Source organism: Choloepus didactylus, chromosome 5, assembly GCF_015220235.1.
Source record: "Choloepus didactylus isolate mChoDid1 chromosome 5, mChoDid1.pri, whole genome shotgun sequence".
NCBI lineage: Eukaryota > Metazoa > Chordata > Mammalia > Pilosa > Megalonychidae > Choloepus > Choloepus didactylus.
Window position 1 is genome coordinate 77,920,133 of NC_051311.1, and position 23,621 is coordinate 77,943,753.

Sequence of the window (23,621 nt, forward strand, 5' to 3'; positions counted from 1 at the left end):
GGTCCTCTCCAAAAGCAGTCTCCCTTGGCCAGTGAGAGTAGGAGAGAGCTAGGCAGATAATCCCTTAATAATTCCCTGGACAAATTAGACAATGGATTTCTGCCATAATTAATTTTAGTTATGGAGATCCAAAGGAGTGGATGGGATTTCTGTACATCTTTGCAAGAGACAGTGACAAAGCACAGACACTTTGAAAAGTAGCATATGCTCCAAGTTAAATCACCAAAATTCTATCGTCTTCCCTTCTTTTGGATAAAAGATGTTAAATACTATATCTGTTTGTATATGCCAAAAGGGAAACAAAAGTAATCATTTTGGATAAAAATTCTCTCTCCTTTCAAGAAAAGCCCCTCATATGAGAATATAAAATGAATGATTTACACCACTAAAACTGGACTCTTGGCAGTAGAAAAAGGCTTCCTATGTCTAGGGGGTAAATTACTGTGAAAATAAAGGCTTGCTGCAGATTACTACAGACCTGCCAGAGAGCCTGGGAGTTGAAGAATCAGTAGATCCTTCCGAAGAGAGTCAGCCTGAAATTATGTACATTTGGGGAACATGCATTCTTATTTGTTCATTCACAGAAGAGTAGATTCTATTATACTTAGAGGTGTGTGGGGCCTTACAGACGTTGCACATAGAGAGTGGTCAGTAAATATTCGCTGAATAAATGTATGAATGTATTTTAATGTCTTTTGTTATTGAAATGCTTCCCACACTTTACATACTATGGTGAGTCATTTAGTCTGTGCTTAAACATTCTGACTGTCTGAAAGCTCACAAAACTCTGAGGCAACCTTTTCATTGGTGGATTACTCTAATTATGAAATCTTTCTTTTGTAGAGCTCGAGTTTATCACCACATAATTTTCACCCTTAGGTTTTAGTTTGGTTTTATGGAGGAACATTAAAATAAATCTACTTCTCCCTTCACATGAAAGTTCATCACATATTTCAAGACAACTATCACGTCCTCCATAACTCTGTCTCTCCAAGCTAAACTACCAGCTTCCAGATTATGGTGTTTCCAATCCTCTAATAATCCTTATTTTTCTTTTCCTTTTTTTTGTCTGTTTCTAATTTATTTATTTATTTTATCATTGACCATCTAATGAGTAATTTTGTATCAGGAACCATGATATGTATTATTTCATTTAATCCTCACACCAGTCATATAAAATAGATATTTCCCAATTTTGTAGATAAAAACTCTGTACGAAGACCACACAGGTAAAAGGCATGATTTGGATTCATACGTGCTCTAAATAACCACAAACCATTTGAAAAGAACTTAATCTTTCTGTGCATTGATTATGTTATCAGTAAAATGATGGCCCTACCTTATAGAGCTGTGTGAAGAGTAAATGAGTTAACATGTGGAAAGAGAGATAGAAGGAGGAAAAGAAAGGGAAGCAAGGAACGGAGGAAGGAAGGAAAGAAGGAGGTGAAGGAAGGAAGGGGTAAAGAGAGAGAGAGCATGAGAGACTGTGGGAGAGAAGAGAGGAAGAGAGACAGGGAGAGAAGGAGGGAGGTAGGGGGGGAGCTTATTTCATCTTACACTATGCTCCTTCCCTATAATGCCCCTTTTAAAGTGGTTGTGGTAGGCTTAATAATGACCACTCAAATATGTCCAAATCCTAATCCCTGGAACTGGTGAATGTTACCTTACATGGGAAAAGGGATCTTGCAGATATGATTAAATTAAGGATTTTGAAACGAAGAGACTCCCCTGGATATTACCTAGGTGGGTCTGATATAATCAAAATTGTTCTTATAAGAGGGATGCAGAAGTAGTCAGAAAGAAGGACATGTGAAACATTTTGAAGAAGGAGGAAGGGGCCACAAACTAAATGATTAGGTGTCTTCTAGAAGCCATAGAAAGACAAGGAAACAGATTGTCTCCTAGAGACTCTGAAAGGAGTCAGCTCTGCCTACACCTTGACTTTAGCAAGTGGAACTGATTTCAGACTTTTGTCCTCCAGAACTGTAAGAGAATAAATTTACATTGCTTTAAGCCACCAAGTTTGTGGTAATTTGTTACAGCAGCTGTAAGAAACTAATACAGTGGGTTTCCAAAGCTTGTTTGAAATCTTGCATTGGAAATAAATCAGGTATAAAGAGCCTGAGTTGCTTCTGTGAGGAGCATCATATGCATTGTGTCCCTAGTCAACCCATAGGAAAACAGATTTTACATTCAAAGGTTCACACTTCCATGAGATATTCTAACAGCCTGGTGAAAGAGGTTTAATTAACAAAATGATGCATTAACATTAGATCGTCACTACTTTGTGAGTATCACAAGTATACTCAAAGCTACTCAAGCTTCTCTTGAGTATCACCAATGTTCATGAGCATCATCAGAGTTCATGACTATCAATGTGTGGGGAATTGGCTGTCTTCATCCCCTGTCAAATGCACTGTCCACAATTACCCTTGGGGCCTCCATTTGGGTCTTGGAGAGTGAGATGCTACCATGTTTCTTCCTAGCTGGTTTCCTTCTCTTGGCATCTTATATGTTTGTGGCCATTCTTTGCATATTTAAGCCTCAACTGAGGGAGTCTCTGATATTTCTTACTGCTGTTGCATTTTGTGGATGCCACTTTGGGAAGTTTAGACTGTTGCCAGGCAGCAGCAGAATGTCTTTTACCCAGTAGATCTACTTCCAGTGGCATAGATTTGCATGACTTGAGACCCTGCATCTCTTTATCTTTCTAAGTTTGGGATGAGAATGTGAAGATACCCTGTTTCTCCCTTTTGAACTCCATCCACCCCCTCCACCATGAATACCACTGTCAAATTTAAAAAGGAGAACTGCTGCCTTAGAAAACAGACTCCCTTGCCCTCCTCTCTGCAAATTATAGCAGGCTTACATATATCTATTAATTCATCCTAAGTTCTCACCTTTGTTGTTTGCATGTTTTGTGTTGCTTTGTTTTTGTTTTAGGGACAACAGAATACATTGTTTGGACACATTGAGCCTTTGACCAACTGAAATCTCCAGATCTATTCCATATGAACTAATGATAAGCCTGGATATGTCCCACCTTATGTCCATTTAAATTTTGAACCCAAATGAAATATTTTGTGTTTTCCACTGAAGTTGATGTGGTTTGTAATTCAGCTTTTCACATTATTAATAATAATGGCAGTTTATTGAGAATCTGCTATGTATCAAGCACTGTTAGGGATTTAAATTATTAAATTGCTAATAATAATAGTGATTACTGACTTGATTTTATTTTTAAATGCTGATTTTGTCCTTCAGTGAATTAGTTATTTCTCCCACTTAATATTTTCCCCGTATTTCAAGAGCATCCTTTCAATGTATTTCCCTAAGCCCTCTTTATTTATTTATTTATTTTTTTAAAGTAAATTCAGTTTTATTGAAATTTATTCACATGCCATGCAGTCATCCATGATATACAATCAGTACCATCATATAGTTATGCATTCATAATCCCAATCTATTTTTTAACATTTTCCTTACATCAGAAAGAATCATAATAAGAATAAAAAATAAAAGTAAAAAAGAACACCTAAATCATCCCCCCCATCCCACCCTATTTTTCATTTAGTTCTTGCCCCCATTTTTCTACTCATCCATCCATAGATAAAGGGAGTGCAATCCACAAGGTTTTAACAATCACACTGTCACCTCTTGTAAGCTACATTGATATACAATCATCTTTAAGAGTCCAGACTACTGGGTTGGAGTTTGGTAGTTTCAGGTATTCTAGCTATTACAATACATTAAAACCTAAAGGGTGTTATCTATATAGTGCATAAGTATGTCCACCAGAGTGACCTCTAGAGCATTGGTTCTTAATGGAGGGGCAGAGTGGAAGGCTGGGAGAAGGTGATTTTGCCCCTTAGGAGACATTTGGCAATGTCTGCAGACATTTTGGTTGTCAAAACTGGGGTGGAAGAGGCCACCACTGGCATCTAATGGGTAGAGGCCAGGGATGCTGTAAACATCCTACTGTGCACAGGCAGTTCCTCCACATCAAATAATTATCTGGTCCAAAATGCCACTAGTGCAAAGATCAAAAAACCCTGGACTAGAGATATGGGGTGGGAATGGGGACCAGCAGGAGTAAAAGAAAGGAGATCATTCCACGTCAAGGAAGCAGCATGTGCCTAAGCCCTCTTTAAATATGTTGAACATCAAAGGGCAAAGAAAGGAATCCGGGTCCACCATAATTACTCCAGATCAGTTCCCCAAACTTGTTCTCCAAAGTGTCCTAAAGAGAAATGGGAAGCCCGAGAACAATTTTCAATAAATCAATAAGTGAACATTTTGCAAAATAATAGGTTCATGTTGAGTTATTAATCAGCTCTTTTTGGGAATGGCAGTTCTCACAAATTTGGCCCTAACAATTGATCTCATGTAGACTTATTTTATCAGCGAGCACAACAGAAGAATCTTTGTGAAACGCTTTGCTGAAATTAAGATTTGCATTTGTTGTATCATGATCTTCCTGACAATCACCTCAGGAAGATACAGCACTCATTTTATTATATGAAATAAGCAAAAGGAAAAATCACTAACGTGTCCAGGGTCATACATTCAGAACAGAAGCCCCAAGCTTTTGTTTTTATACAATACTCTTTTGATGCCAACTCCCTACACTCTAGAGAATTTCACTTTGTTTTTCATGGATTCACAGACTAGTTTTTTAAAAATGTGCTGTTGAATTTTATGGGGACTAAAAATGAAGCTCACCAGTTCTTGGTTTCCAAAATCTATGTTTTCTCAGTTTTAATATATCATTAACTTTGGTGCCTCAAAAATGTTCCATGTTTCCAACCCTGCATACTTGGTCCAGGTCTGGACTTTTTAATTTATTTATATTGGTTTGCTGATCCCTTTTTACCTACACTCAGATATTGAGCCTTCATTTTGTTTCAATGATTGCTCTGTATATTCCAGTTTAACACATAACTCAGAGTTGAATGATTCTGCTTTTTTATGCATATCCATTGCTCCTGGGTTGCAGTTTTTCATGGAAAATGATGACCTCTTCTGAGACCCACCTTCCCTTATCAGGGCTTGCGATGTCTTCCAGTGGACAGCAGACAGTTTAAAATGGGCCACAAATTGTCTAGTGCACATTTATTTTTAATCAGTTAATGAAGCAACAATTGCTTTTCATTGAATTCCTGTTATGTGCTGGGGATTGTACAAGATGGGAACTCTAACCACATAAAAAACAACACAAAAAATCTTGTGAAATCTTATCCTTTAGGAGCTTACATTCTAGTATGGAGGGACAAAAGAGTAAAGAGGTCATTGCAATAATTTATGATAATTTATATGAAAAAATAGAGCAAAGTGTATTCTTTATAATAAAAGGGACGCCTTACACATCTTACTTAGATTTAAATTATTGCTAGTACCACACTTTTCTAATTAGTTATATTTTCTCACACATTGTTCCCTTATCATTCCAGAGAATATTTATCTGCTTTTTAATATGGGAATCATTTGATGTATTCTTTTTATATGTCCTTCTATGCCTAGAAAAGAACTTGTTACATTGAGCATTTAATGTATGTTTTTGTCTTGTAATAATGAGGTAATTTTTAATCAAATAAAAACAGTAGTATTAGAGTTGAACAAAATTAACCTATTTTTTTTTTCTTTGCAGATTCCTATCAATGATATAGTTCTTTAGAGGAAAATCAGAAAAGCAAAGGTTGGTATAGTAGCTCATAAATTCTTAAACCAGACTTCATCTAGAAAAGATTTTTTAAAGATAAAAGTTAGAGCATTAATTCTAAATTCCTTGGGTGTGTTTGTTTAATCCAGCCACACAATGTCTTAAGTGGTGTGAGATTTTATAGAGACTATAAAGATGTTTTTCTCCATACACTGAACAATAATATGGATGGCCATTAGCTATACATTCAATTCCTCTAGCAGTTTCAACGTTTTACTTTTGTTACCTTTTAAGAGGTTACTTCTAGGCAGCACTGCTGTTCAGTCTGTGATAGCTAAGGCAGAAACTGAGTGGGGGAAACACGGAATCTTTTGTGGTCTGTTTTTCTATGTGACATTTGTTCCTATTTTGTGTTTGTTTCTCCTTTAATGAGGATACAACTTTCATCCAGGGAGATGTATAGGTCACTTGTTAGTGCACTTAAATACACTAAGGCACTCCACCAGCTGGAAATTGTGACTTGTAGTTGAATTATTTTTGCACAGCAAATGGTTTTCCTTTTGACATATTTTAATATACTTGCACACTGAGAGTAAGAGTGGGTGAACTGAAAACAGACTGTTTTATTAACCCAGCAGTCACCTTTGAGGTTTGTACATGTCCACTTTTTTCTTTGCCTTTGTACATAATCCCAAGAGACTGGTACCTGGCTTTGCTCAGAATAACAAAGTCAGGCACAAATCTCCAAACACAATTGTTAGCTGAATGCCAACTGTTTCTTCTCATCTTTTTTTTTTTTTTTTTCAACTTGAACATTAAGAATTGTATCTTTATGGGGGTGAATCATAACCGTTAAAAATGAATGTCTTTTCTATTTTAGATGCTTCCTCTATCATTTGCTAGATTTATTTTACAATATGTATTTCAACTGGTTAAAAGAAAATAATTTTTGACTCTGTTTTGCAGGTTTTTTTTTTTTTTTTTTTTTCCCAAATCCACTAATAGTAAGAAGAAAGAAGAAAAATATGTTACAAGCTTTAACGGGACTCCAATTTCAGCTGAGAGAACAATTAGGAGAAAAAGAGAAGAGACTTCAGCACAGCCAGGAAGCCAGGGCCCAGTGCACCCAGTACCACATGCAATTTTCATACAAACCAATGTTTCATAGACTTTTCTCAGTAAGACCAGAATTGTCTTCAATTCAACTACCGTCTTTTTCCAAGGTATATATCTGTATACATATATTTTAATAATTTCTAAGTAAAAATGATGTAGTCAGTAATAACCCTGGAAATCCATACTTTTTAATTGTACTCAAAAGTTGAAGAGAAAATAAGAGTAGAAATCCAGGACCTTCTCCCAATTCTCATTAAGTGGCTAAATTCACCATATGTGGCATGTAAATATTAGAGTGAAAAAGTATTCAAATTACATAATTTCCTCTTTTAAATCATCATGAACCTCATCATCATCATTGTCATTACTGATTTTTTGAAATTTTGAGATATTGATATTTTGGAGCACTTTGTTTATAAAGAAGTTTCATACTCTTTCATCCATCCAAACTAATCAGTGAGGTGAATCATACCAGTAGGAAGATTATTAATAGTGATAAGCCTTTTTAAAGGCACTGAGAATGATAAATCACAAGTAAGTGATTGCTATATAGAGAGAAAATGTTCTTTGAGTTAGAATTTTGGGGTCTATATTTCTGACTTTCTGATCTTGGGCCATTTAAAGACTTGCTTTATTTAGCCGTTCAATATGAATGGTAATAAATATGCCAAAGAGTGGTTATGAAGCTTGATTGGCGATTATTTTTATAGAGGTCCTATCACAGTGGGTATAGATAGCAAAGGTATTTTAGATGGGATATTTGTACTGAGGTAGGAGTTTGAGAAGATAACTTTGGAGACCAACATTGTGAGTCTGTGGCCCTAAGGTTAGTGACTACTCATGCAAGCAAGTACACTTTAGTTAGTGGCAGAATCCATGTCTTCTGACTCCGAGTACATGTACAAAATTCAATTTAATTTAGATACTGTATTCTGAGCAACTACTTTTTATCAATTCTTAACCTAGATTTCTAGGGTACAGATATGAGAAAGAGAGAACTTGCTCTCCAGGTTCTATAATGTGCCGGGGAAATAAATAAGTATGACTGAAGAAAGAATTTGTGCCATAAGAATGGTGCATGGTGATTGTACATGGATTTGGTGATACTGTGGAAAGCTTTATTTTGAAAGGGGCCTTTGAATTAGGCCTAAAAGTATTGCTACACTTATTCTCAAGGAATAGCTCAGTACTAGGAGTAGCTATGTAGATCACATTTGCTTTAACTCATATTAAACCTATTCTTAAAAACAAGAATATCCCATTAATCTCCAGTTAACCTTCAATCACATTCTGCTTATTTATTGTACATTAAGCTTTCAAAAATCAGTGCTTCTTAAGGTCATGGACACGTTTTGTATATAATTATTTCTCACTTTATTGAAGTTTTTCATTTTAGTCCTTACAACTTTCTTTACCTAGAAATGTTAAACATAGGCTTTTAATGGAAAATTGTATAAGATTGTGAGATCACTATCTTTATCTTCTCAAGATCATCATCATGTTCATATCCTCATCATCAAAACAATAAAACAAATTTTTAGCACTTATTGAGTAAGTGCTATCAGCCAGGTATGATGATAAACCCTTCACATATATGATTTCTATTTCTTCAATAATGCAGTACAGTAGCTGTGAGTCTCATTTTGCAGATAATGAAATGGGTCTCTGATATTTTAAAAAATTATCCCAAATTGCACAACTAGGAAAAATATTATTGTTCTACGACTGACAATGCTGGCATTTTTAATTCTTCCACCTGGTTGGTTTTACTACTTTTTCACTAGCTTTATTAGTAAGGGCTCTGATGATTTCCAGTAAGAACAATCCAATTTGAGGTAGATTAAGCCACAAAGAAAATCTGTTGTCTCTTATTACCAGGAAGGAGATCTGCTGTACAAGGTGACAGGAACCAGGACTTCGAATATTGTTAAGAACTTCCCTACCTCTGATCAGTGCTTTTCTCTGCATACTGTCTTCATTCTTAGACCAGTTCCTCTTGCAGCAAACTGCAGCCTTCAGACCGTCTAGATTTACATCTTCACAGGTGTTGCCAAGGAAAATGGGGGCTTATGTTACCCAGGGTAAAAAATTCTGGGAGAGATTTTCTGAGTTCAAATGTCCAACTTTTGGACCAGTCATTATGACCAAGATGATGAGTGCTGTGTTCGGTTTTTATTGATCAGATATTCACTTTTGTGGCTGGAGGGGGAGATGGAAGGAATGGTCTATTATCAGAATTGGGTGGGTGACAGATAGTGTGCTGGCGTGGTTTCCAACAAATTAGTATGAGCAAGGCAGGCATCCCAATTTGTGGCTGTTAACACAGGCTAGTATGATACTTGCTAACACTGCTTTTGTTTATTCTTCACCTTTTAACACAACCTAGCTGATTAGGGCTGTGAAATTACATCTGCATAACAGAGGGGTTTTGTCTAATTTTGTCCGTTAAGGTAAAGCTTTGTAAAGTATGTTTTGAACAGTTGATTTAACCCAGCTATATTCTCCAGGTCTTAAACTTTCGCTATTTAATATATAACATTCTGTTTCTGATTGGGAAGAGGATAAGCCTCTAAAATTGAAAGAAATAAAAATCAACATGTAATGGTTAAGTTTAAAATTCTGTAGAAGTGATATGTAGACAGACCTGCTTTGTACGATGGACACATGCGGTTAGCTTTGTCTTTGGTTAGCATGGGTTGGCATCTCAGAACTTGGTCAAAACCATGAAGTGATAAAAGTTAAATGTCTGGTTTTAAAAAGCTGAGAACCTTAGAGACTCATACATTGACAAGTGCATTCCAAATGCTGTATTATGAAATTTCTTGATAGCACGTTGCAATGTAAGTTTCAATAAATATTTTTAGTTGATTTTGAAGAATGAAATTAGGCTATTTTAGAATATAAAAAATAGGGGTCTTTAACTGATGGAATGGTGCTTCTTACTATTGTGTATCATGTGCCAACTCCATGTTGATGTGAATGGAGATACTCTATTTGGGAACCTCCATCCTTGGAGTGTCTAAACTCATTTTGTTGATAACATATGTAGAGGGGTTGAAAATTATGAGAAAAATTATAGCCCCTTTCTTTCTTCCCAGTGATCTGAAAGTCCTCTTCCTCCTACCACTCCCATCTTTCTTGGGGAGCTCTACAGAGGGGTAGGAAGAGATGGCTAATTGTGAGGAGGATGATGGCATAAAAATTTAACTTTCCAATTAAAAGTATCTCAAAGCCTTTCAGTTTAATGTGTTTACATTCAGGTTCAATCTGTCTGTTTTTGGCAAATACTCAGACTTCTATGGGTATGAGGTAAAGCTCACATGACCTTATGTCCTCTAGTCTGGATGGTTTCCATTGAGATGCTTCTTGCCCTGTTGGTCATTTGGCTTTCTGGGCTTCTTCCTGGATTCCACTGTGGATTCCTGTGGCTAAAGGGATTCTTGGCCTGTTCTCTCAGCTGAGGCAGAGTCAGCAGTCAAGGCCAGTAGACCTGGAGCTCCAGCAAGGACTCTCCTTCTTGCCACCATCATCCACCGGGAGCCTGCAGGAACATTTGTCAGGTCGCTATTTCTGATATATTGAGGTTGCTCCACACTGTCAGAGTTCTAAAGCCTCTCCTGTTTATGTTTCTTCCTCTCTCTATTGAGTTTTCAGGCCTTCTGACCACCATATACACACCAAGGTGTTTAACCCAGGGCAGGGAATCAGCACCCTCATTCTGTTCTCTTATCCCCCTTTGTCCCCTTTCTCCAATTTTTTTAGTGGAGACATACTACTTTTTCTTGGTCTGCTAGGAACAAGAAAGGGCAATTAAAAAAACAATCACAATCACAGAATCAGTTGCTGAATTCTTCCATGCCTAGATCCCATTTTCTAGTTGTGCTCTGAGTGTTCTAAATTTGTTAAATAACCTTTAGGATTTTGTCATCACCTCCAGATATTATAAAATCTCATTTACATTTATGTTGAACACCTTTGAAAGTTACTTATTTCAAAGACCTCTTGCAACTCTAGTTTTTTTTTTTTCTTTTTTTTACAAAGCTCAGACTGAAAAATAAAAGGAAATTAGATGAAGCAACCTATATAATATACCTCATATTCCTTAAAAGCCCCTTTGCCTTTATTGTTGGGAAAAGGGATAAGAATTACAGAAGCTGTAAGCACAAAACATAAAATGATAATTATTCACTGTCCATGAAAAATGTTTTCTTGATCAGAATGAAGGCATTTTCCCCTAAAGTTTCCTTTTTTTTTTATAAATTTGAGGGATTCATTGTTCACATCCAAGCAAATGTAGCTACTATTGTATGATGAATAGTATACGAACTGAAATGGTAGCTGTGGTTTATACCAAGTTCATCCAAGTTATGATCAACACCATAATCAAGAAGCCTAAAGAAGTCACCCAAACCCCATTGTGTTGTCTGAATAACACATATTCCACACCTGGGACTGCTAGCATGCAATACCCTGTGAAGTAGCTTTATATCCCAGGAGCCTACCAATGGAAGGAAATTGCTCACTGAAGCTGAGGGGAACAACTGCGGGAGACACCTGCTCCCTAAGAGTCCTCAAGTATAAAGTATTCTGGTCCCTTGATTTTCATTAATCAATTCCAGCTTCTCAGTGTCTTGTCTTGATTTCAAGTAATGAAGCAGAGAGAATTGTATAACCTTTTGAGTAATAGATTGCAGCACCCAGAAAAGTTACAATATTAATGAATTCCCTCTTCCTCACTATGATTGGCCTATAATTTTAGCCTAATTTCCTTTTATGTATGCTGAAACATAGCAAACTGATAACCTCTAACTTCCTAATCTCCCTCCATAAATGTGACGACTGTTGTCATTTTCAACTTTTCTTAGTAAGTCTCTGTTTTTGAGGCTTTCAGTAATTCATTATGACTAAATAGTCATCTCTTCAAATTTTTCCTATTTATCTGAAATGTGTAATGGGGATTGACCAAAAAATATTAAATATTTCTTTAGAGTTTAAAAATAATATGTACTTAACATATAACTTTATTTTGCTAATTTTTAGTGACAATACTGCTCTCCTCATTTACAATTATCCTTCAATTATGCAATGGCAGGTATGTAGATGCTAATTATTTCAAGTAGCTGCCACTAGATGAGTAATACTGTCTATTAGTGTTAACGGACTCTGAGTGAAATTTTAGATACAGATAATTGAGACAAGCAGGAATAGTATTCTAAATGGCATTTTTAATATTAATATGTTCCTAAATAAGGTGAGTTTCAGGGTAAGATTTAAGGAGATGTCATTACTTTGTGTGATGTTTGAAGCTGTATGGACCTGAGAAAAGTATGTTCTTAAATAATCCATTCTTCTGGATGTGGGCCCATTGTAAGTAGGATCTTTGGGTGAGTAGCATCTTAAGTTAAGATGTGACCCACATCATTCAAGGTGGGTCTTAATCCCTTACTAGAGTCCTTTATAAGAGCATGAAATTCAGACACAGAGAGAGATACAGAAGTTCAGAGAGAAAAACCACAGAAACCCAGAGAGAAAGTCCCAGAAGCCAGAAGCTGAAAGCAACAAAACCTGGAAGACAAGGAGAAACCAACAGATGCCACCATGTGCCTTGCCATGTGACGGAAGAGTCCAGGATAGCCCTCGTCTTTAGGGAGAAAGCATTGCATGATGATGCCTTGATTTGCACATTTTTCTCAGCCTTGGAACTGTAAGTGTGTAAGCTAATAAATCCATATTGTTACAAGCCAGTCTATTTCTGGTAGCTAGCAGACTAAAACACTTGGAGTTTTTGTTAACTATTTTACTCATTAGTTTTAACAAATACCAATCCCTCCAGTTTTTCTTCCAACTTCCTAGTCTATAGCTTTTTGAGACCTACCCAGTCTAACTAGTCAATACACTTTGTAAGCAGCTACTTTGGTAGAAACACTTTTAACTTTCTGGTGGCCTTATCTGAGAGAAAACAAACTTTCCACTTTCTACCTCTTTGGTGGCTCCTGGGTTACAGCAGTTTCCCTTTGTCCATCTTTATGGAGACCTATTCTTATTCCCTGCTCTGCTCTCCCACGGCTCCAGATGTTCCTTGCTTTGCCTCTTCCTTTACACCCCTCCTCCTTCCCCTTCCTCCTGCCCACCAAAGGGCTCCACCATGTTCTAGTCACTCGTCATCACCCTGCACTGTTTTATTTTCTACACAACCTTCAAAGTAAAGTATCTGAAAATATCTTACCTATCATGTTGAGTTTGTCATTGTTTACTTGTTTACTGTTTAGGTGTCTGGCTCATCCACTATGTAAACTGCAGGAGAGAAGGGACTTTGTCTTATTTATCTCTGCAGGCTAGAACAGAATAGGTGCTTACAAAATATTGGGGTAATAAATGATTTTCCTTAAAACCCTGTTCTCGGGATTCCTCACTTCTGTCTTTTCACATGATGCCCGGGCAAAGTTATCCACTACCATGGCTACAATAAATATAAATACTGATAAGCTACAGATCTGTCTCTCCAGTTTAGAGCCCTCCTCTAACTGCAAATCCAAGTATTCAACTGCTTTAGCTTAGATGCCTCTTTAAACTCAAAATGGACCAGAATAGATTAGTAATCTAGAATCTCCCAATGCCCTTACAAAACAAAATAAAACAACAGCCATGCTTGTTCTTTTGTATTTTGTACTTCATAAATGGAATAATTACCCATGCACTTGCTCAAGCTTAAAACTGAGATTATCCTTTAATCCTCTATTTCTTTCATCCCTGTTATTCCAAAATCCTATTGTCTCCTTCATAATTATTTTAAATCCACCACTCTCTCTTGTCTTGCTGCCACTACCCAGTCCACGTCATCACTATTTCTTGTCTGTATTAGGACAACAGCCCCACAGTGGTGTCTTTGGATCTGGTCTTGTTCCCATCTGATCTTTCCTCACTGTGTAGCCTCAGCGATCTTTCACCATGTAAATATGGTCATGGCAGTCTCCTCCCAAACAAACACATTAACAAAAGCTTTTAGTAGTTTCCCATTCCACTTAGGTTACATGGAATGGGTTGTGTGCCCTTATCCCTCCTACTTTTCTTAATGAATTGCATAAGGCTTAGGCAATATCTCCTACATTTTATGCCTTTCAGTTGTACAGTAGCTAGAAGCCAGATAGAAAAAATTGAGATCATGGTCTAAAGTAAGGACTTGGTATCCTGGTTTTCCATATTAATAATTGTGCATAAATAATCAAATTTTGAAAAAACAGGCACATGTGGTAGGATTAAAATCTTAAGATACAAATTCAAGAACTTCTCCAGTTCTCCATACAAAGGGACACTAGAAAACAAAGTTTAGAATTTTCCTTAAGACTCATCTTTGGATCTGTTCCAGCATATGAGCAAATGTTCAGGTGAATCCCAGTTTTCAGACATGACTGAATGGCAAAAGTTTCAAAGCAGTTATTACTTGTTTCCCATTATGGCCAAAGACATGCATTGATAATACCATCAAACATTTTCATATTTTCTAGTTCTGATATGATTGGATGACTTTTACCAATTTATAACACATTCTTAATTGCCCCCACACATAACCCGACCCCACTCAACTCATTTCTGCCACTAATGCTATTTTAAAAATAAAAATTCCTTTACTGGTTCTTGTGCAAAAAAGACACCCTTCTTCTTTCTTCAGCTAATTATTGAAATAGCCAATCAAGTCTGCTTTGGAGGAAATAGTTTAAATACTTTAAAAACTTCAAACCATGTATTGTTAAGTGTAGTTAACATATGTTAACTTATTTAAACTTATGTAAAATTGCCACTTTCTGATTCTTTCTTCATCTTTTTTTTATCATTACAGTTGGAGCATATTGCAATTGCCTTCTTTATTCACTGTTATTAACTTTTTGCCTTTTATCAGAAAAAGGATTTTGCTTTCTTTGATTTTCTTATTGATATTTTAAAAGGACTTTTTTCCTCTCTTGCTGTCTTTCTCAGGCAGGTCCCATCTCAATTGTCCTTTCTCATTCATTGTCATTCTTTGTGTCCATCCTCTTATCCTGGCCTAGCTTTTTACTTTCTCTTTTTGGGAGAGGGAGGGGGAGGGACATGGGCATTGGGAGTTTCAGGACAGTTTCAGGCTTTAAGCAAAATGCAATTGTTTCAAATGGAAATGCAAGTTTACACCAAAAAAAAAAAAAAAAAGGCAAGATTTCTTTGTTTCAATAAATTGGAGCCTTATGCAACTCATACTCATCTAAACACATTTTAAAATAGAACTTCTAAATAACTATCTGGGAAACTCTGATCTTTGGCTTGATCACTGAAGATAAGGAAAGACATCTGCTTCACAACTCCCATCTGGCTTTTACACATGCATTTCAGGCTCAGTATGCCCTTGCTCTTTCTTTTATCTATGCCCATCTGCTTGGATGGTGTGTTCTCACCCTAACATATTTTCAGACCCTTGCCATAGGGCAGAAGTGCCAAGCAATTATTTGTTGAGATGGATAGCACACATAATACTGTTAAGTGACATCTGTTCTGTAGGAAATCCCTCCCTTGTGGCAGGAGTGTCATATTGGCACCTCCTAGGAATATCGGAATTGACATACAGGAACGATTCAATGTTTCGTCTTATTCTGAATTCTCACTCGGAGAGCATCCAATACCAGATGCTTTAGAGGGCCGTGTAACCCCCTGACTCTTTCTCTTGTTCTCTCCACACCTGTGGTAATTAGCGATACTATACTGTAGGGAAAATTTCTTCCTGACCCCAGCTGGTAACAAAATTATGCCCTAAAGCATGAAGATTGGCATACTTTAAAGTTTATGGGAACCAAAATGGTGAAAAATGGGATGTTTTTCATATTAATGTGCTCACTGGAATGTTTGAAATAAATAATAGCTTAAATAATAAATTCCTCAAATTCCTCTTAACAGCTTATTATTTAGCAAAATTGCAATGACAGATGAGCATTTTAATCATTTAAGAGTGCTGATACCCATGATTAGCAAACGTTCATCTCCTATAAACCAACAATTTCAAGCAAGTGAAAGAAGTCCACAATGTATAATGTTTAAGACTTGAATCTTTGTATAAAAATATATTTGGTAAAACTTTTATTAATTGGTTCTTAGTAAACTTTGAATCTGTCGATTTTTAGCCATTTTATGTTAAGTAAGGCAAGCTGAATTTGGAGCCAAATTCATTATCGGCAAATTAAAAATATAATAGGTAAGGTAAGTTCTGGATAAACTCAGACAATTCGATTTCCAATTCCATCTACATGAGTGGTGCTGCTCTCTTCAATGATCCTCAAAACACCATGACCATGGTTTTTTTGCAGTTTGCAAACGAGTTAAAATGGTCTAATTATGAAAGTTTTTTAAATTAAGTGTTGAAACCAAAGCACTCAACTACAAAATTGGATGAGTCCATTTACTTGGTTTTATCTAATTAAGATTTAAACATTTAGTATTAATAAGCTGTATCAGCTATATGTTGTTGCAATACAAACTAATATGAAAATCAGTGTCCTAAAACAACAATTATTTTACTTCTGCCTGATTCTGCAGGTCAGCGATATGGGTTGGGCTCATTTCAGCGGTTCTGCTGCTCACCCTGTATGTTGCCCAGTGACTACCCTCGAGATAGGTGGTCTAAGGCAGCCTCATTCACAATTTTGGAGGTTGGGTTTTGGGTTTTGGCTATTGGCTGGGCCATGTGCCTCCAGCAGGTTAGTCTAGCTTTACATGGTAGAAGGGATCTAAAGCATCAAGAAAAGGAGCCAGCCCTAATCTGCAAATTATTTTAAACTTCTGCTTGCATAATGTCTCATTGACGAAGCCAGCATGGTTAAGCCCACAGTCAGTGTGGGAAAAGACTACATAAGAGAGTGGGTCCAGAGAGATGTGATTCATTGGATGTTCTAACTCATCTATCACATGTTGCTATCTAGGATTATCAGTTAGCAGAGCCCTGTCTTCTTTATAATTTGACACAGAACAGACATGACTAAAATATTGTGTTTAATTCTGAAAAGTCTACAAGGAGAGAATTATGTAAATAATGCAAAGATCAATCTGGGAAGGACTGACAGAGGAAGGGATGTTTCATTCATGGATAATATTTTATGTCTTTAGGTAGTTAAATGGTAATAATAAACAATAATATCTAAATGGTGCAGCATGTGCATGCTCAATCAACCCAGGAAAAATTAATTGGAAAGGAAAGGGACTCCTTACTTGGAAATCTCTGGGCATAGATACCTCTCTTCCAAATGTTGCATAAAGGCATAGATTAATGTCCCCTTTTATTCTAAACAGTCTCTAACCTTAAGTATTTTTGCTCATAATATGTTATTTGATATGATAGAAAATTACGCAATTTTTCTGTTTTATATTTTTGATCATTTAATATTGGGGTTTTCTGTGAATTAAGTAAACGTTGAAATTTCTTAATAACAGGTCAATATTTTATTTTTAACAAGTTACAGTGAAATAACTCTTTACTGACTGAGTTATATCTAGATATTTTTTAACTTCGTATTTTAAACTTCTTGTAGGTTCATAGGAAGTTGCAAAAATAGTACATAAAGCATACTTTTAACTAGACTACAGATCTTATTCAGTTTTCAGTAATTTTTATATTCAGTCATATGTATGAGTGTAATTCTATGCAGTTTGATCCCATGAAAAGATTTGTATATGTCCCATGAGCATCAGAATGCAGGACTGTTTCATTGCTACAGAGCAATTTCTTCGTATTACCCTTTTATAATTTTACTCAACCCCACACCTGTCCCTGTCCTCTATCAACCACTAATTTGTTCTCTATCTCTATAGTTTTGTCATTTGAGATGTTATGTAAAGGGAATCATACAGTATGTAACCTATTGAGATTGGCCTTTTTTCACTAAGTATAATGCCTTGGGAACCATCTCAGCTGTTGCATGCATCAGTAGTTTATTCCTTTTTTATTGCTAAGTAGCATTGCATTCTATGCATGTTCCAGAGTTTTTTAAATCAAACATTTGGACTTTTTACAGTTTTGGGCTATTATCAATGCTGCTATGAACATAACAGGTTTTTTTTTTTTAGTTTTTTTTTTTTTATTAAATTCAGTTTTATTGAAATACATTCACACACCATACAATCATCCATGATATACAATCCACTGTCCACAGTATGATAACATAGTTATGCGTTCATCACCACAATCTATCTCTGAGCATTTTCCTTACATCAGAAAGAACCAGAACAAGAATAAAAAATAAAAGTGAAAAAAGAACACCCAAATCATCCCCCCGTTCCACCCCATTTGTCCTTTAGTTTTTATCCCCATTCCTCCACTCATCCATACACTAGATAAAGGGGGTGTGATCCACAGGGTCTTCACAATCACACTGTCACCCCTTGTAATCTACATTATTATATAATTGTGTTCAGGAGTCCAGACTGCTGGGTTGGAGTTTGGTAGTTTCAGGTATTTACTTCTAGCTATTCCAATACATTAAAGCCTAAGAGGTGTTATCTATATAGTGCATAAGAATGTCCACCAGAGTGACCTCTCGACTCCATTTGAAATCTCTCAGCCACTGAAACTATTTCGTCTCATTTTGCGTCCCCCTTTTGGTCAAGAAGATACTCTCAGTCCCACAATGCCGGGTCCACATTCATCCCCGGGAGTCATGCTCTGCGTTGCCAGGGAGATTTACACCCCTGGGAGTCGGGTCCCACGTAGTGGGGAGGGCAGCGAGTTCACCTGTTGAGATGGCTCAGTTAGAGAGAGAGAGGGCCACATCTGAGCAACAAAGAGGTACTCAGGGGGAGACTCTTAGGCACCATTACATACAACTTTAGACTCTCCTTTGTGGTAATGGGCTTTATAAGGGCGAGTCCCTTGCTCGAGGGCTCAGCACATCAAACCGCCAGTCCCAATGTTTGTGACAACATCAACACCAGTCCAGGTGAGGATGTCCAACACATCCGCACCTTCCCCCAGATCCTCGGGGCTGGGGAGGGGGAGGCTGTAAATATGTTTTTTATTATCTGCCCAAATTACTCTAGGATGTGTCACTATTTCACTCCAGCCTATACTAACCTACCGTATCTCACTTCCTATTCAAAGTTCCATGCAATTGTGGTGTTTGAACAAATCGACTGTGGAGTTGTACCGCATAACAGGTTTTTGTGTGAACACAAGTTTCATTTCTATGAGTTAAATGCCCAAGAGTGCTTACTGAGGCATATAGTAAGTGGAGGTATAATTTTATAAGAAACTGCCAGACTATTTTTTTCAGAGTGTCTGTGCCATTTTACATTCCCACCATCAGTGTATGGGAGATCTAGTATCTTTGTATCCCTGCCAGCATTTGGTTTTATCACTAATGTTCATTTTAGCTGTTCTAATAATATTTGACTGTGGTTTTTGTTTGCATTTCCCTGATGGCTAATGATGTTGAAATCTTTTCATGTGCTTATTTGCCATTTGTATTTCCTCTTTGGTAAAATGTGCATTTATAACTTTTACCCACTTTTTAAATATTTTTTTTTTTTATTGTTGAGTTTGGAAATTTCTCTCCATACTCCAGATACAAGTCCTTTCTTTGTTTGCAAATATTTTATTTCAGTTTGTAGCTTGTTTTTTTATCACCTTAACAGGGTCTTTCACAGAGCAAAGAATTTTAATGTTGATAAAGTCCAGTTTATCAATGATTTCTTTTATAGATTGTGCTTTTTGGTATCATGTCTAAAAACTCTTTATACATTGCTAGATTCAATTTGATAATATTTTGTTTCGGATATTTTTTGGACTTAATTTCATGAAAGGTATTGATTTATAGTTTTCTTTTTTGTCTGGTTTTGGTATCAGGGTAATATTGGTCTCATAAAAAGAATTGAAAAATGTTTGTTTTTTTGTTTTCTGAAAGAGATTGTGTAGACTTTGTGCCAATTCTTCTTTAAATGTTTGGGAGACTTCTCCACTGGAATCATCTGGGCCCGGAGATTTCTTTTTTGAAATTTTAAAATTACATATTCAACTTTTAAAATAGTTATTGGGATGTTGAAGTCCCCAACTATAATTGTAGATTTGGCCACTTTTCTTTTCAATTCTATCAGTTCTTGCTTTACATATCTTGATGTGCTGTTGTTTGATGTATGCAAATTTAGAATTGCTATGTCTTCTTGGAGGATTGATCCTTTCACCATTATGTAATATCCCTCTTTGTTTTTGGTAAAGTTTTTTGCTCATAAGTTGTCTTTATGTGATGTTAATATAGCCACTCTTGTTTTTTTAAAATTAGTGTTTGCATGATGTATCTTTTTCGGTCTTTTTACCTTTAATGTATATCATTATGTCTGAAATGAATTTCATGTAGACAGCTTATAATTTGATAATATCTTTTTTATACACCCTGCTTATCTCTTTTAGTTGATATATTTCTAATAGTTACACTTCATACAAGTATTGATATGTTAGGGCTTAAGTCAGTCATTTTTAATTTGTTTTCTATTTATTTCTTCTGTTTCTCTTTCTTTTGAGCCCCCCCCTTTTTTTTCCTGTGGATTACTTGAATATTTCTCAGAGTTTCATTTTGATTTATTTACAGTGATTTTGAATATATCTCATAATATAATTTTCTTAGTGATTGCTCTAGGTATTATAGTATACAAATGTATAATGTCACTGTCTATATATGTCGCAGACTACTGGTACTGACATTTTACCAATTTAAGTAAAATGTGGAACATTTACTTCCATTTAGGTTCTTTTACCCTGCTTGCCATCAAATGTGACTTCAAAGATTCATGAGGAGAGGAATTTTTATATTTGCCCCTTTTTTAAAAATTTTTTTACTTTATTATTATTAGTATTTTTTTTTATTTTTTTTTAACCAATTCTGTTGTCCTTTCTTCTTTTCTGAATTTCCAAGTCTCCTTGTGCTATCATTTCTTTTCTGTTAGAAGAATGTCTTTTAGCCATTCTTTACAGGTATACCTGCTGCTGACAAATTCTCTTCATTTTTCCTTCATTTGAGAATGTCTTTATTTTACCCTTATGCCTAAAAGATATTTTCACCAGATTTAGAGATTTAGGTTGACAGCTTTTTCTTCCAGCACTTGGGGAACTACTTCCTCCTGGTCTTCATGGTTTCAGATAAGAAATTGGTGCCATTTGAATCATTGCTTCCCTGTAGTAAATGAGTCATTTCTCCCTACTGCTTTCAAGAGTTTTTATTTGTCTTTAGTTTTTTAAAGTTAGATTATGATATTTCTTGGCATACATTTCTGTGGATTTTCCTATTTTGGGATCACTCAGATTCTTGAATCTGTAGATTTATCCCTTTAATCAAATTTAGAAAATTTTTAGACAATATTTTTTTTTCCGTCCCACTTCTTTTCTCCTTCTGAAATTCTAATGACTCAAGTGTTAGACCTTTTGTTATTAGGTTTCTGAGATGCTGTTCAGTTTTTTAAAATTAATTTTCTCTCCATTGTAAATTCTATTGATCTGCCCTCAAGTTCACTGACTTTATTCTCTCTCATCTCTAATTTTCTATTAAGCCATCTAGTGAGGTTTTTAAAATTTAGGTTATTGTATTATTAAGCTCTATAATTTCCTTTTGGTTCTTCTATGTCTTTTCTGAGATTTTATATCTTTTCATTAGCTTCAAGATAATTTGATATTGCTTATTGAAACATTTTTATGATGGCTACTTAAAAATTCTTGACAATTCCAACAATTGAGTCATTTCAGTGTTGGCATATACTGTCTTCTCTCATTCAAGTTGTGATTTTCCTGATTCTTGGCATAAAGAGTGATTTTCAGTTGCATCTTGCACATTTTGGATTTTGGGTTAGGAGACTCTGGACCTAATTTAAATCTTCTATTTTAGCAGGCAGTTTCCATGTTTAAATTTAGCAAATAGTTCATAGCATATTTTTGTGAGCTATGGTTCGAATGGCACTTTAGTTTTCATAGCCCTTACAGTTCTGTTTGGGTCTACTTCATGTGTTTGTTACTTTGAGCCTTCTCTGGAAACCTGGTTGTTATTCCCAGGTATTCTCCAACATTCTGGCATGTTGATTCTGGTCATTTTCACATTTCTGCTAGTCAGGAGTCTGCCCAGTACTCCCCATCGGGGTTAAAAGGATATCTTTTGTGACTGATCTTTGGCTATTTTGATGAAGCCTAATATTTCTCTTTTAAGCAATTTTTCTTTTACTATTTATTCGTGATAATTTTCTTAACAAAAACCTTTAAATCCATCTGTTCTGTACCTGCCTTTTCTTTGAAGAGCGGAATAGAGCTTAATTTGACCATCAAATGAAAAAGCTATTAATAACAGATCATGCTCATTTAAAATAAGACTGTTTTGACTAGTATGATGATAATAGCAATAGAAAAATGAAGAAATGTAACAAACTCTATAAAGAAAGCCAGTGTATATGCATAGAGGTGTGTGTGTGTGTGTGTGTGTTTGTATTTATGGGGGTTGCTGGGGGCTGATCCCACAAGGGAGAAGATAATTTGAGTCCATTATTCCTTTATTCAAAATGCCTAGAAAATACTTGATACTATAAAAATCACTGGAGAAGGAGGCTTCACTAAATAGAGGGAAATGTAAGTTACGTTTGAGACATGTTGAGTTTGAGGATAGGACAGTGGATGCAAATAGTTAGTTCTTGGATTTACAGTTTAGAGAGGAACCGAGCCTAATGCATAAATTTGATAGTTAGCTGGAAACGGGAAGAAGAGAAAGAAGGATAGGCAAAGGATAGACTCTTGGCATTTACCCACAATTAGAATTGTAAGACAAAGAGGAGAAAAATAAAAAGTAGAAGGGTGGACAAAGAAAATCCTTCATATGACGGAGGTCAAAACAAGAGATATTCAGAAAGGAGGAGCTCATCCAAACACTATATAAAAATAAAAGGAAATATGGACTCTGTAAAAATCATTGAACTGAATAATTTTAATTGTCCTTTTAAAGTGTCTTGGTTTCAAAAAGATTTGGGGACAGAGGCCAGATTACAAAATATTGGTGAATGACTTCAGGGTTTAAAAGACTACTTTGATAGTGAAAGAAGGAAGGGGAAATTGTTAGTAGTTTCAAGGAAAAGTATGGAGTTAAGGATAGAACTTATAATCTATAATATTTGCCTTTGACACACACATTAGATATGGTGTACAAAACTTTGGTGTTTGTGTATGTGTATGTGTGTTTGTGTGTGCATGTACCAGTCACAATGTCACCTTCTCATCCACTGACCCCCAGACACACACACTTCTGTTTTGTCTTGTGGTTGGCATAGTGTCATTAGTGAAAATTTTTTTCCATTTTCAATAAAACAGAAAAACTTCACAGAGAAAATAGGTTTTAAGGTGAGTTAAGGCAATGAAGTTTTGAAAATTCAGTGGTATTGTGGCCAAATATTAGGCTGCATTTTGAAAAGGTCAAACTCTGAGAGGGATATTAAGTAACCAACTCTGTATTATAAATTCTGTAAATCTTGGATACCATTTTAATGATGCCTTTGCAAGTGGGTATTACACCTGTTAATTAAACTTCAAAAAATAACCAACATATTCATTATTAGTATCTATAAGTAGCAATTCAGCTGTTGGGCATCCCAGGCATATATATTTAAAGTACAATGTGCTACATAAAATCCATGATAGTCAGTTTAATTAGCATCTGATAGGAGTTAGCAATTTAACTTCAATTTACAGCATAAAGGTTAGGTGTGGTGAGCTCATTCTACAATACTGGTGCTATTATAATAATGAACAGTAAATTGACCACTGAATAAAAACTTAAGAATAGAGAGAAACCATCTACTAAGTTGGGTAATCTGTAAG

The 23,621-nt window shown here is 35.8% G+C and overlaps 1 protein-coding gene across 4 annotated transcripts in view; it reads left to right on the forward strand.

The window, feature by feature from the left end:
• The first annotated feature begins 6,675 nt into the window (after positions 1-6,675).
• Positions 6,676-23,621, forward strand: part of TFEC (transcription factor EC) — a 149,408-nt gene continuing 132,462 nt past the window's right edge. For 3 of the 4 annotated variants that reach the window (XR_005216982.1, XR_005216983.1, XM_037836335.1), the window contains exon 1: positions 6,676-6,882. Coding sequence is in view for 2 of the 4 variants with exons in the window: in XM_037836335.1 (XP_037692263.1) it covers positions 6,685-6,882 (198 nt within the window). In the remaining 2 variants the exon portion in view is untranslated. The remainder of the gene's footprint in view (positions 6,883-23,621) is intronic. The other variant, XM_037836336.1, reaches the window with a different exon arrangement.